The following is a 15,258-nucleotide window of genomic DNA, read 5'->3' as shown; positions in this document are numbered from 1 at the left end:
CCTTGCGTGTATCCTTCTCCTCCCGGGCCCTCCCGCATGTGCTCTCCCTCTGCCCTCCCCTGCCTATACTTCTCTTGTAGGCCATCTCTCGTGTGCTCTACCTCTGCCCCTCCCCTGCATATTCTTCTCCTCCCGACCCTCCCTTGAGTGCTCCCCCTCTGCCTCTCCCCTGCAAATTCTTCTCTTCCCGTCCCCACCCTTTTTTGTTCTCCCTCTGCCCCTACACTGTATATGCTTTCCTTCCTGGCTCTACCTTAGGTGTTCTCCCTCTGCCCCTCCCCTGCATATCCCTCTTTTCCCTGACCTTCCTTGTTTGTTCTCCCTCTGTCCCTCCTCTGGAATTTTTGGTTTTCTCTCATGTCTTGCCTTTCCACCTTCCTGACTCTGGCCAGCACATCATCCTTTTCTTACCTTTTCCTTTGTGCATCCTCCTATATGCTTTCCACCTTCCTGACTCTGGCCAGCAAATCACCCTTCTCTTGCCTTTTCCTTTTCTGTTCCCTGCATGATATTCTTCCTCTGCCCCTCAACTGCATTTCCTTATCCTCATGTCCCTCCCCTGAAAATCCTTCACCTCTCCCATCTACTGCTTGCCCCCTGAACATCCTTCTCCCTCTCCTTCTGCCTGTCCTTGTACTCCTCTGAAATTCTTTGTTCTCCCAACTTTAGTTTGCATCTCCCGTACCTCCCGTACAGTAATCCCATCTTCTTGACTCTGGCCAGAACATCTTTATTCTCTTGCCTTTTTATTTATTTTACTTGCATAATATTTTTCCTCTGCCCCTCAACTGCATGTTCTTATCCTCATGTACCTCTTCCTCCTCCTCCCACCCCTCCATTGAGCATCCTTCTCCTCCCTCCCCTGTGTGCTCTCCCTCTGCCCCTCCTCTGGAACCTTTTTCTTCTCCTTCTCCTGCCTTTCCCATGAGCATCCCTTTCCTCAAACCACAGTGTGCTCTTCCTCTGCCCCTCCCCTGAGATTTCTTCTCCTCCTCCTCCCACCCTTACCCTGTGCATTTCTTTCCTCCCACCACAGTGTGCTCTCTCTCTGCATCTCCCCTGGAATTTCTATTTCTCCTCATCCTCCTGCCCTTCCCATGAGCATCCCTTTCCTCGCACCACAGTGTGCTTTCTCTCTGCCCCTCCCCTGGAGTTTCTTTGTCTCCTCCTCCTGCCCTTCCCATGAGCATCCCTTTCCTCAAACCACAGTGTGCTCTCCCCTGGAGTGTCTTTTTCTTCTTCTCCTCCTCCTGCCCTTCCCATGAGCATCCCTTTCCTCCCACCACAGTGTGCTTTCTCTCTGCCCCTCCCCTGGAGTTTCTTTGTCTCCTCCTCCTGCCCTTCCCATGAGCATCCCTTTCCTCAAACCACAGTGTGCTCTCCCCTGGAGTGTCTTCTCCTCCTCCTCCTCCTCCACCTTCTCCTCCTCCTCCTCCTGCCCTTCCCATGAGAATCCCTTTCCTCCCACCACAGTATGCTTTCCTCTGCCTCTTCTTTTGAATTTCTTCTCATCCACCTCCTGCTCTTCTAATGAGCATCCCTTTCCTCCCATCCCCATGTGCTCTCCCTGTGCCTCTCCCCTGGAATTTCTTCTTCTACTCCTCCTGCCCTTCTCATGAGCTCCCTTCTCCTCCCACCCCCATGTGCTCTCCCTCTGCCTTCTTCATCTGCTTCTCCTTCCACCTCTTTTGTGCTTTTAAACTTTACAAATCCTTTTTTAAGGTGCTTAGACTGAGGAAACCTTTACTGAAACACATTTGCTGCCCTTCTCCTGGAAATGCTAATTCCATGGCCACCACAGCTTTTCTGCAATACTAGCCCAGAGACAGCATGCAGTATGTAAAGTCGGAGCACTGGCTGATTGCCTGGTCATAATGCCATGTCATCACTGCCAGTATTCTTGAGTCACTGAGACAGAATAAGTATGCAAAGTAGTTCTGAACTCATTCCAAGTCTCTGGTTTTTCATTTTTTTTTTCTGGCTTGTTGCACGTCTGTCATTCAAAAAGTATATGAAGCTGACCACTGGGATTGCAAAAAAGGTGTTAGAAGTTTTTTTTTTTTCTTTTGTGGGCTTGTACGTTTTTGGATCAGTGTGACAGCCAGGCAATTAGCATTTTCTGAAGGATTGGTCTGCAGTGGCAGTCTGCCTGTTCCCTCAATCCGTGTTTCCTGATTTGATGTTCTCTCTTCTAAAACCTCCATGTGTTTTTACTTGCAGGAGGATTGGGTCAGCTGGGTGTCGGGCTGGCGAAACTGCTTCGGTAAGCTGGATTTTGTTATCCTATGTATAGCCTGACATTCTCAAAGCTGGTTCTAGCCGCTTTGTGCAACGCTATAGGGATACAGTGATTAACCACTTCACCCCCCCCGGGCCATTTCTGATACTTCTCACGTACATGTAAAAATAATAGCATTTTAGATAAATACTATTTTTTTGCTAGAAAATTACTTGGAACCCACAAACATTATATATTTTTAGCTGAGGCTCTAGAGAATTAAATGATGGGTGTTGCAATTTTTATGTCACACAGCGGTTTTTCAAATACATTTTTTTTTTTTTGTAAGTAAATTCATTATATATATTTTTTTTTTTATCTGATTTTTTAAAATTTTTTTTAAATTTTATTCATAAACAAACCACCGCTTGAGCAGCACTCCACACAGAAAAGGTATTCAAAGATACAGTGACAAATCATGTTATTCCAAACAGAGTCAGTAGTAGAAGTTTCCGTAAGCATACGGACACTCATAAAGCAGCAGACATTGGCAGCAAATTAGAGAATACCACTGTAGAGTAAAATTACTGGGAAAAATTACACTTTATTGAATTTTAGCACACACAAACACTATATAATACTCAATTTTTGGGCAAAATCTAAAAGAAGATTTTACGCCGAGTAAATAGATACCCAACATGTCACACTTTAAAATTACGTATGCCCCTGGAACAGCGGCAAATTACGGTACCTAAAAATTTCCATAGACGACGCTATAAAAGCTTTTCTAGGGTACCACATGTGCAGTGCGATCACAGTTTATATATGCGTGCGGCACTTGCATATGCATTCGCATTTGCGCCTAAGGGGGACTGTCCCTTTTTTTAACAACTTTATTGCTATCACAAGAAATGAACAACATTCCCTCTGATAGCAATAAGCATGGGAGGTCCTGTTTATGGAGAAATCTGGCTGTTTAGCCACTCAAATTTATTGTACTGAGCTGTTTGCTGGGAATTTAACTTTATTACATGTAAAAAGGTCAGTCTGCCCTAAGTATTTAATTTATGGGTGAGCACTGGCGGGGTATTATTTTTCAGGTATCAGTCACACACTGTGGTGGAGTCTCACTAATTTAGCTGAAGTTGTCCTTCAGGGCTGAGAAATCTTGGCCACAGTGAATATCCTGGGTTCTCCATGGGAGAGCGAGGACACTAGAGGGCGCTTCCAGAATAAGGCATCCTCCCAAAGCTTATACACCACCTAGAGTAGACCAGCCTTCCTTGGCTAGGGCTCCATGGAATCCTAGGGTTCCTCCAGAGGTTACTAGGGGGAGGAAGGGGGGCTAGAGCATGGAGGGTTTTCTGCCTCTCAGTAACCACTTATACTAATAAGTAATGATCTTTTTTTTTAGCTATATGTAAGGGTTCCGCCTCTGATGACCAATGTAGGGAGCGTTCTTCTCAAGGTCCCACAATATAAGAGACTTTCTTCCCACTGACCACCAATGTAAGGGGCATTCTTCCCACTGACCACCAATGTAAGGAACATTCTTCTCACTGACCACCAATGTAAGGAACATTCTTCCCACTGACCACCAATGTAAGGGACATTCTTCCCACTGATCACCAATGTAAGGGACATTCTTCCCACTGATCACCAATGTAAGGGACATTCTTCCCACTGATCACCAATGTAAGGAGCATTCTTCCCACTGTCCACCAATGTAAGGAGCATTCATCTCACTGATCACCAATGTAAGGGACATTCTTCCCACTGATCATCAATGTAAGGAGCATTCTTCCCATTGGCCACCAATGTAAGGGACATTCTTCCCACTGATCACCAATGTAAGGAGCATTCTTCCCACTGACCACCAATGTAAGGGACATTCTTCCCACTGATCACCAATGTAAGGAGCATTCTTCCCACTGACCACCAATGTAAGGGACATTCTTCCCACTGATCACCAATGTAAGGGACATTCTTCCCACTGATCACCAATGTAAGGGGCATTCTTCCCACTGACCACCAATGTAAGGGACATTCTTCCCACTGATCACCAATGTAAGGGACATTCTTCCCACTGACCACCAATGTAAGGGACATTCTTCCCACTGACCACCAATGTAAGGGACATTCTTCCCACTGACCACCAATGTAAGGGACATTCTTCCCACTGACCACCAATGTAAGGGACATTCTTCCCACTGATCACCAATGTAAGGAACATTCTTCCCACTGATCACCAATGTAAGGGACATTCTTCCCACTGATCACCAATGTAAGGGACATTCTTCCCACTGATCACCAATGTAAGGGACATTCTTCCCACTGATCACCAATGTAAGGAGCATTCTTATGGTTCACCAATGTAATTGGTGGAAACTTCCCTCTGACCACCTAAGGGGATCATTCTCCCAGTAACCATCAATCCAAGTAAAGCAATCTTCCCTTTGACCATCAATGTTAGGAACACTACCATTTCACTGTTTGTGTTTTCTTTTTTTTGCCTTTATAATTTATTACCTTATTATTATTACTAAAAATAATAGCTGTATAGAGTGGTAATGTAGTAATAGTAATGTTATATATATATACACACATTACAGTATCTCACAAAAGTGAATACACCCCTCACATTTTTGTAAACCTTTTATTATATCTTTTCATGTGTCATCTTAACTCAACGTAACATAACATAACTCAACACACAGCCATTAATGTCCAAACCGCTGCCAACAAAAGTGAGTACACCCCTAAGTGAAAATGTCCCTATTGGGCCCAGTTAGCCATTTTCGATCCCCGGTGTTATGTGACTCATTAGTGTTACAAAGTCTCGGGTGTGAATGGGGAGCAAGTGTGTTAAATGTGGTGTTATCGCTCTCACTCTCTCATACTGGTCATTGGAAGTTCAACATGGCACCTCATGGCAAAGAACTCTCTGAGGATGTGATAAAGATGGCCTAGGCTGTAAGAAGATTGGCAAGGCCCTGAAACTGAGCTGCAGCCCGGTGTCTAAGACCATACAGCAGTTTAACAGGACAGGTTCCACTCAGAACAGGCCATGCCATGGTCAACCAAAGAAGTTGAGTGCACGTGCTCAGCATCATATCTAGAGATTGTCTTTGGCAAATAGACGTTTGAGTGCTGCCAGCATTGCTGCAGAGGTTGAAGAGGTGGGGACGGGAGGGGGTCAGCCTGTGAGTGCTCAGACCATATGCCGCACACTGCATTAAATTGGTCTGCATGGCTGTCGTCCCAGAAGGAAGCCTCTTCTAAAGATGATGCACAAGAAACAGTTTGCTGAAGACAAGCAGACTAAGGGCATGGATTACTGGAACCATGTCCTGTGGTCTGATGATACCACGATAACCTTATTTGGTTCAGATGGTGTCAAGCATGTTTGGCAGCAACCAGGTGAGGAGTACAAAGACAAGTGTGTCTTGCCTACAGTTAAGCATGGTGGTGGGAGTGTCATGGTCTGGGGCTGCATGAGTGCTGCTGGCACTGGGGAGCTACAGTTCATTGAAGGAACCATGAATGCCAACATGTACTGTGACATACTGAAGCAGAGCATGATCCCCTCCCTTCGGAGACTGCGCCCCAGGACAGTATTTCAACATAACAACCCCAAACACATCTCCAAGATGACCACTGCCTTGCTAAAGAAGCTGAGGGTAAAGGTGATGGACTGGCCAAGCATGTCTCCAGACCTAAACCCTATTGAGCATCTGTGGGGCATCTTCAAATGGAAGGTGGAGGAGCGCGGTGAAGGTGAGGTGGAGGTGAAGGTCTCTAACATCCACCAGCTCTGTGATGTTGTCATGGAGGAGTGGAAGAGGACTCCAATGGCAACCTGTGAAGCTCTGGTGACCTCCATGCCCAAGAGGGTTAAGGCAATGATGGGAAACAATTGTGGCCACACAAAATATTGACACTTTGGGCCCAATTTGGACATTTTCACTTAGGGGTGTACTCACTTTTGTTTCCAGCGGTTTAGACATTAATAGCTGTGTGTTGAGTTATTTTGAGGGGACAGCAAATTTACACTGTTATACAAGCTGTACACTCACTACTTTACATTGTAGCAAAGTGTCATTTCTTCAGTGTTGTCACATGAAAAGATAGAATAAAATATTTACAAAAATGTTAGGGGTGTACTCACTTTTGTGAGATACTGTGTGTGTGTGTGTGTGTGTGTGTGTGTGTGTATGTATGTATGTATGTATGTGTGTGTATATGTGTATGTATGTGTATATATATATATATATATATATATATATATACATGTGAATATATATATATATATATATATATATATATATATATATATATATATATATATATATATATATATATATATATATATAAATAATCAGGGGTTCTCTAAGACCTAAATGTTTACTACAAGGGTTCCTTCGTGAGTAAGTCTGGAATAGGTTGGAGTAGAGTGACCCTCTCTGAGTTTTGTGAGTGACATTGTCCCCGGGTGTGTTCTTGTTTTTTAGGAAAAGGTTCGGAAAAAACAATGTGATCCTCTCAGATATCCGTAAACCTCCAGATCACGTCTTCTATAGCGGTAAGATCCTGTATGCAATGTTCCGGAATATTACTGACTGTTCTCTTACCTTTATATAGAATGATCCACCTATATCCCTCAGTACTCTACCCCTTCCACAAATACTCCCCCCCCCCACTAACATCCCTCAGTACTCTACCCCTTCCACAAATACCCCCCCCCCCACTAACATCCCTCAGTACTCTACCCCTTCCACAAATACCCCCCCCCCCACTAACATCCCTCAGTACTCTACCCCTTCCACAAATACCCCCCCCCCACTAACATCCCTCAGTACTCTACCCCTTCCACAAATACCCCCCCCCACTAACATCCCTCAGTACTCTACCCCTTCCACAAATACCCCCCCCCCCACTAACATCCCTCAGTACTCTACCCCTTCCACAAATACCCCCCCCCCACTAACATCCCTCAGTACTCTACCCCTTCCACAAATACCCCCCCCACTAACATCCCTCAGTACTCTACCCCTTCCACAAATACCCCCCCCCCCCACTAACATCCCTCAGTACTCTACCCCTTCCACAAATACCCCCCCCACTAACATCCCTCAGTACTCTACCCCTTCCACAAATACCCCCCCCCCACTAACATCCCTCAGTACTCTACCCATTCCACAAATACCCCCCCCCCACTAACATCCCTCAGTACTCTACCCCTTCCACAAATACCCCCCCCCACTAACATCCCTCAGTACTCTACCCCTTCCACAAATACCCCCCCACTAACATCCCTCAGTACTCTACCCCTTCCACAAATACCCCCCCCCCCACTAACATCCCTCAGTACTCTACCCCTTCCACAAATACCCCCCCCCCACTAACATCTCTCAGTACTCTACCCATTCCACAAATACCCCCCCCCACTAACATCCCTCAGTACTCTACCCCTTCCACAAATACCCCCCCCCCCCACTAACATCCCTCAGTACTCTACCCATTCCACAAATACCCCCCCACTAACATCCCTCAGTACTCTACCCCTTCCACAAATACCCCCCCCCCCCCCACTAACATCCCTCAGTACTCTACCCCTTCCACAAATACCCCCCCCCCCATTAACATCCCTCAGTACTCTACCCCTTCCACAAATACCCCCCCCCCCCACTAACATCCCTCAGTACTCTACCCATTCCACAAATACCCCCCCCCCCACTAACATCCCTCAGTACTCTACCCATTCCACAAATACCCCCCCCCCCCACTAACATCCCTCAGTACTCTACCCCTTCCACAAATACCCCCCCCCCCACTAACATCCCTCAGTACTCTACCCCTTCCACAAATACCCCCCCCCCCACTAACATCCCTCAGTACTCTACCCCTTCCACAGATGCCCCCCGCCCCACCAGCATCCCTCAGTACTCTACCCCTTCCACAAATACCCCCCCTCCCAGTCTACCTCTATCGTTATGTGTCTTGAATGCAAATTTAATTAAAAGCAGGATATTGTTTTGCAACTGGGAATCAGCCACTTGTAAGAAGTTCTCCTACTACCTGGGAGTGCAGGATCGGCATCCTCCCAAGATACATTTCAGGCCATCTCATTCATATTGTAGTTGCCATATCATGGCATTGGGGAATTATAACCATTTCTTTTTTTTTCCCCAACAGGATGGTTATAAATGAGAAAGCTGTCAATATTATTTTACGTAGCCCTTTAAATACAAATGGTGCTCTTTTATTGTTTTTTTTCTATCACCCATATATATAATGTGGGTTATCCCAGCCTTTCTCAGTCAGTGTGTCCAGGCACCATGGGGCACCTTGAGGTTTCTTCAGGGGTGCCTTGGCAAAATGCCTAAACATTGCCCAAAAATTGTATACAAGTCGGCATGTGGATGAAAGCTGCCTTTTAGTTAGACTAAGTCATAGATTTTCATTGAGCACCATTACAGCCTTCTAACTGCCGGCGTCCTATTGACCAATGGCATCATCAGTTGATAAAGAGGATGTCCGTCATCTGCATAGCATCCTTGTGTGACCCTCCCCTGCCCCTCCCCATCAGCAGTGGGATCCCATTGGCTGAGTGATGGAGAAAAACTGAGGGAGAAGAGAAACATTGGAATACTAGTCAGTACCTGTTTGCAAAAGTGTATTTGCTTTGGAAGAAAAAATTGCCTCTAATGTTGGGTGTCCTATTTGGAATTGTGGATGTTCCTGCATTATGAAAAACTATTAGAATAGTTTTTACATTTTAGAGTGGGGTGCCTCGAGGCTGTCTATAATTTTTAAAGGGCGTTTTGACTGAGAAAAAACACTGGGTTAGTCCACTTCCATGGAAAAAATCTAGCGTAAACAGTTGCTACACAAGCCATATTGTAATTTAAAGCTAAATTCCAGTTATTCAGCTCCTTTGTAAAAAGTGAAGGCACACTATGAGTTAAGTCCAAGGAGGTGCATGACATCTCCTGAACGTTTCTCTATTATTTAGATCTGACAGGTTTATTGTACTCCCAGAAGATACTGTAGCTACTATTTCTGGCAGTCCGAAGCTGATCCTTCGGGTCTCATTAGTCAAGATGCTGCAGCTGCTATGCCCGCCCCTCCCCTCCTCCTTATATAGTTACATAGTTAATCTGGTTCAAAAAAGATACAAGTCCGTCTAGTTCAACCAACATAGACAAACCCCCCCCCCCCAAAAAAAAAATAAAAGTGAAGAAAAATAAAACACAATGCCCAATCACAGAAGCCTTTGTATTATGTGGCCTCATTCACAAAGTACAAAGGCTTCTTTGAATAGGCAGCATAGGGGAGGAGTGTGCATAGCTGCTCTGTGTGCCTCTCTCCTCTATCCCCACCCCAACTATCTCCAGTGTATCTCCACCAGAGCAATAAACCTGTCAAATATAAATAAGAGAAGTCCAGGAGATGTCTTGCACCTCCTTGGACTTAACTCCTAGCGTGTCTTTACTTTTTACAGAGAGACTGAACTACTGAAATTCATTATTAAAGCTATTAACCTCTCTACGCCAGCCGTATGCATATATGCGGCCTCTCAGCGCATGGGCCTTATATGCAGTCTTGTGTAAACCACTAACCATTTTGAGCGCACGCTCACAGCACAGTAGCCAAAGGGCGTCGGAAAGCTCCCGATGCATACTTGCAATCGGGAGCATTCCGATCATGTGACCACTGTGATAGCCAATCACAGCAGTCACATGACCCGAATGCCTGCCTCCTCCTCCCAGCTTTTAGAACTCTTGAAGGGCTGGGAGGGGGCTGGCGTGAAAGCTTTAAAAATGATCTTTCCTTTTCAATCTGCAGCACTGTAATTGTTTTTTTTTTAAAACTTCATGCAATATGGCAACCATGAGTCCTTCTGTATACCACTGGTGTGCAGAACAACCCTAGAAATATAATTTCCTGCTTGTGTGATTGGCTCACTGATTTCCCCAGAAGTCTGCACTAAGATAAAGGTCAGATTTTAGGCATCCTCTGCATTAGGAATTTCAGTATTAGTGAGATATTCCCCCAAGGTTTACTTCTAGAGGGATGCCGACTTGGCAGCTTTCTTCCTCTAAACAATGAGGTTGAACCAGGTGATTATAACGAACCAGACCCTCCCATTCAGAATCAGTCTGCACAGGGCATGGGAAAACAGCTATTTCTTCAGAGGAGAGCCTCCTACATTGGTGAGCTGTTTAAAAGGGTCCTCTTACACCAGCCTTTCTAAACCCTTTTAACACAGAGGGGCCCTTGAAATAACTTTCCAGTCTCCAGGAAACCCTCCTAAAAATTATATACACTGAACAAAATTAAAAGCGCAACACTTTTGTTTTTGCCCCCATTTTATTATGAGCTGAACTCAAAGATCTAATACTTTTTCTATGTACACAAAAGGACAATTTCTCTCAAATATTGTTCACAAATCTGTCTAAATCTGTGTTAGTGAGCACTTCTCCTTTGCCGAGATAATCCAACCACCTCACAGTAGTGGCATATCAAGATGCTGATTAGACTGTATGATTATTCACAGGTGTGCCTTAGGCTGGCCACAATAAAAGGCTACTCTAAAATGTGCAGATTTACTGTATTGGGTTGGTCCGGAGGCGGGGGGTCCGAAAACCAGTCAGTATCTGGAGTGACCACCATTTTCCTCACGCAGGGCAACACCATCTCCTTAGCATAGAGTTGATCAGGTTGATGATTGTTGCCTGTGGAATGTTGGTCCACTCCTCTTCAATGGCTGTGCGAAGTTGATGGATATTGGCAGGACCTGGAACACGCTGTTGTATACAGCAATCCAGAGCATCCCAAACATGCTCAATGGGGGACATGTCCGGTGAGTATGCTGGCCATGCAAGAACTGGGATGTTTTCAGCTTCCAGGAATTGTGTACAGATCCTTGCACCATGGGGGCCATGCATTATGCTGCAACATGAGGTGATGGTGGTGGATGAATGGCACAACAATGGGCCTCAGGATCTCATCACGGTATCTCTGTGCATCCAAAATGCCATCAATAAAATGCAACTGTGTTCCTTGTCCATAACATACGCCTGCCCATACCATCACCCCACCGCCACCATGGGCCACTCCATCAACAACGTACGCCTGCCCATACCATCACCCCACCGCCCCCATGGGCCACTCCATCAACAATGTACGCCTGACCATACCATCACCCCACCGCCACCATGGGCCACTCCATCAACAATGTACGCCTGACCATACCATCACCCCACCGCCCCCATGGTCCACTCCATCAACAACGTACGCCTGCCCATACCATCACCCCACCGCCCCCATGGGCCACTCCATCAACAACGTACGCCTGCCCATACCATCACCCCACCGCCACCATGGGCCACTCCATCCACAACGTTGACATCCGCAAACCGCTCACCCACACCGCCATACACGCTGTCTGCCATCTGCCCTGTACAGTGAAAACCTGGATTCATTCATGAAGAGAACATCTCTCCAAAGTGCCAGACGCCATTGAATGTTAGCATTTGCCCACTCAAGTCGGTTACGACGACGAACTGCAGTCAGGTGAAGACCCCGATGAGGACGGCAAGCATGCAGATGAGCTTCCCTGAGACGGTTTCTGACAGTTTGTGCAGAAATTCTTTGGTTATGCAAACCGATTGCTGCATCAGCTGTCCGGTTGGCTGGTCTTAGACAATCTTGGAGGTGAAGATGCTGGATGTGGAGGTCCTGGGCTGGTGTGGTTACACATGGTCTGCGGTTGTGAAGCCGGTTGGATGCACTGCCAAATTCTCTGAAATGCCTTTGGAGACGGCTTATGGAAGAGAAATGAACATTCAATTCACGGGCAACAGCCCTGGTGGACATTCCTGCAGTCAGCATGCCAATTGCACGCTCCCTCCAAACTTGCGACATCTGTGGCTTTGTACTGTGTGATAAAACTGCATATTTTAGAGTGGCCTTTTATTGTGGCCGGCCTAAGGCACACCTGTGCAATAATCATGCTGTCTAATCAGCATCTTAATATGCCGCACCTGTGAGGTGGATGGATTATCTCGGCAAAGGAGAAGCGCTCACTAACACAGATTTAGACAGATTTGTGAACAATATTTGAGAGAAATCGGCCTTTTTGTATACATAGAAAAAGTCTTAGATCTTTGAGTTCAGCTCATGAAAAATGGGGGCCAAAACAAAAGTGTTGCGTTTTTATAATTTTGTTCAGTATCTATCTATCTATCTATCTATCTATCTATCTATCTATCTATCTATCTATCTATCTATCTATCTATCTATCTATCTATCTATCTATCTATCTATATATCTATCTATCTATCTATCCTCTTATTATCTATCTATCTATATCTATCTATCTATCTATCTATCTATCTATCTATCTATCTATCTATCTATCTATCTATCTATCTATCTATCTATCTATCTATCTATCTATCTATCTATCTATCTATCCTCATGCTACATTAGTGTAATGGTCAGTGGGAAGAATGCTCCTTACATTTGTGGTCATTGGGAAGAATTACCCTCTTACAGATAGCTAAAAAGATGAATGGTGTCAGTAGGAACTTATCTGAGAGGCAGAAATCTGTTATTGCTCAAGGAACCTCTGGAGGAACCCTTGGGTTCCATGGAACCTTGGTTGATAAATCCTGTCCTACACTGATGGTCAATAGTAGGCATTCCCTCTTTACATTGGTGGTCAGTGGGAGGAACAACTCGTACTTTGGTGATTAGAGGTAAGTATTCTCCTTATGGCTAAAAAGATAAATAATTGGGTCCGGTGAAGTTCTTCTTACCTCTCGGGTAAGTCACCACCTCTCGGGTAAGTCACCACCTCTCGGGTAAGTCACCACTGACGCCAATCAATTGGTTATGCCAAGTTACGTCAACTCTAGGACTTTACAGGTACAACTAAGCAGGAGACCCACCTGCCACAGCTCAATGAACCCCAAGCAATCTGTGAAGGACTTTTAGGGTTCCACGTGACCCTGGCTAAGAGAGGCTGTGTCTCAATCTGAGGCTGTCCTGCCCAATCTGGGACTAGTGGCAAGTTCTGAGAGAGAAAACATCTACAAAGGTCCATTACGTTCCTTGAAAAGCCCAGTTTATGGACCTGTATAACCCTGGGTGTGGTCCGGATGCTTCATGCAGGTTACGGGAAGGTGTTGGGTGCGTCTGGAAGCTGTCCCAATTTCATAAATTATAAGGTGTGGTGATGGATCATCCGGTGACAATTTTTATAATCCTTTTTTAATCTATCCCTTTTAAATAGGACCTTTCATTTACTCTGATATTTTGGACTACAAAAACCTCCGTGAAATCGTGGTGAATAATCGCATCACCTGGTTAATACACTACAGTGCGCTGCTCAGTGCGGTCGGCGAGGCAAACGTCGCTTTGGCCAGATCAGTCAATATAACCGGTAAGAAAATAGATTTTTATTTTGAATACACTGCTCAAAAAAATGAAAGGAGCACTTTGAAAACACATCAGATCTGAATGGGAAAAATATTATGCTATCTATACTGGTATGGACTGGGTAATGTGTTAGGATCTATACTGGTATGGACTGGGTAATGTGTTAGGATCTATACTGGTATGGACTGGGTAATGTGTTAGGATCTATACTGGTATGGACTGGGTAATGTGTTAGGATTTATACTGGTATGGACTGGGTAATGTGTTAGGATCTATACTGGTATGGACTGGGTAATGTGTTAGGATCTATACTGGTATGGACTGGGTAATGTGTTAGGATCTATACTGGTATGGACTGGGTAATGTGTTAGGATCTATACTGGTATGGACTGGGTAATGTGTTAGGATCTATACTGGTATGGACTGGGTAATGTGTTAGGATCTATACCGGTATGGACTGGATAATGTGTTAGGATTTATACTGGTATGGTTTGGGTAATGTGTTAGGATCTATACTGGTATGGACTGGGTAATGTGTTAGGATCTATACTGGTATGGACTGGATAATGTGTTAGGAAGGAAAAGATGCCACGTTGTTTGATGGAAATGAAAATTCTCACCCTACAGAGGGCTGAATTCAAAGACACCCCGAAAATCAAAGTGAAAAAAATGATGCAGCAGGCGATTCCATTTTACTGAAATTTCATTGCAGGAACTCAGAATGGTCCTCAGTAGTTTGTATGGCCCCCATGTGCTTGTATGCATACCTGACACCATCGGGACATGCTCCTAATGAAATAACAGATGGTGTCCTGGGGTATTTCCTCCCAGATCTGGACCAGGTCATCACTGAGCTCCTGAACAGACTGAGGTGCAACCTGGTGGCGTCGGATGGACGGAAACCTAATGTCCCAGAGATGTCCTATTGGATTTAGGTCAGGTGAGCGTAGGGGCCATTCAATGGTATCATTTCCTTCCTTCTCCAGGAACTGGCTGCATACTCTTGCCACATGAGACTGAGCATTGTTGTGCACCAGGAGGAACCTGGAAACCCATGGCACCAGCATAGGATCTGACAATGGGTCCAAGGAGTTCATCCCGATACCTAATGGCAGTCAGGGTGTCATTATCTAGCCCGTAGTGGTCTGTGCGTCCCTCCATGGATATGCCTCCCCAGACCTTCACTGACCCACCACCAAAGGTCATTTTGTAGGGCTCTGGCAGTGCTCATCCTGTTCCTCCTTGCACAAAGGAACAGATACCGGTCCTGCTGATGGGTTAAGGACCTTCTACAGCCCTGTCCAGCTCTCCTAGAGTAACTGCCTGTCTCCTGGAACCACCTCCATGCTCTTGAGACTGTGCTGGAAGACACAGCAAACCTTCTGGCAATGCCACGTATTGATGTGCCATCCTGGAAGATTTGGACTGCCTGTGCAACCTCTATAGGGTCCAGGTATGGCCTCATGCTACCAGTAGTGACACTGACCCTAACCAAATGCAAAACTAGTGAAAAACAGTCCGAAAAGATTAGTCGGGAAGAAATGTCAGTGGCCTCCACCTGTTTTGTTCACTGGAAGCCCAACCCCTGAAGA

General features: G+C 45.4%; 1 protein-coding gene across 1 annotated transcript in view; it reads left to right on the top strand.

The window, feature by feature from the left end:
• Positions 1-15,258, top strand: part of LOC309549323 (L-threonine 3-dehydrogenase, mitochondrial-like) — a gene marked incomplete at its 5' end in the record, with an annotated part of 40,561 nt that overhangs the window by 13,437 nt on the left and 11,866 nt on the right. Inside the window, 3 exon segments of the mRNA XM_082249516.1 lie at positions 2,221-2,263; positions 6,730-6,800; positions 13,521-13,670. Of these exon segments, the coding sequence (XP_082105642.1) occupies positions 2,221-2,263; positions 6,730-6,800; positions 13,521-13,670 (264 nt within the window).

Source organism: Pelophylax lessonae, assembly GCF_965119305.1.
Source record: "Pelophylax lessonae genome assembly, chromosome: 3".
In the NCBI taxonomy this organism is placed as follows: Eukaryota; Metazoa; Chordata; class Amphibia; order Anura; family Ranidae; genus Pelophylax; species Pelophylax lessonae.
This window is presented reverse-complemented; position numbering and strand designations above follow the sequence as displayed.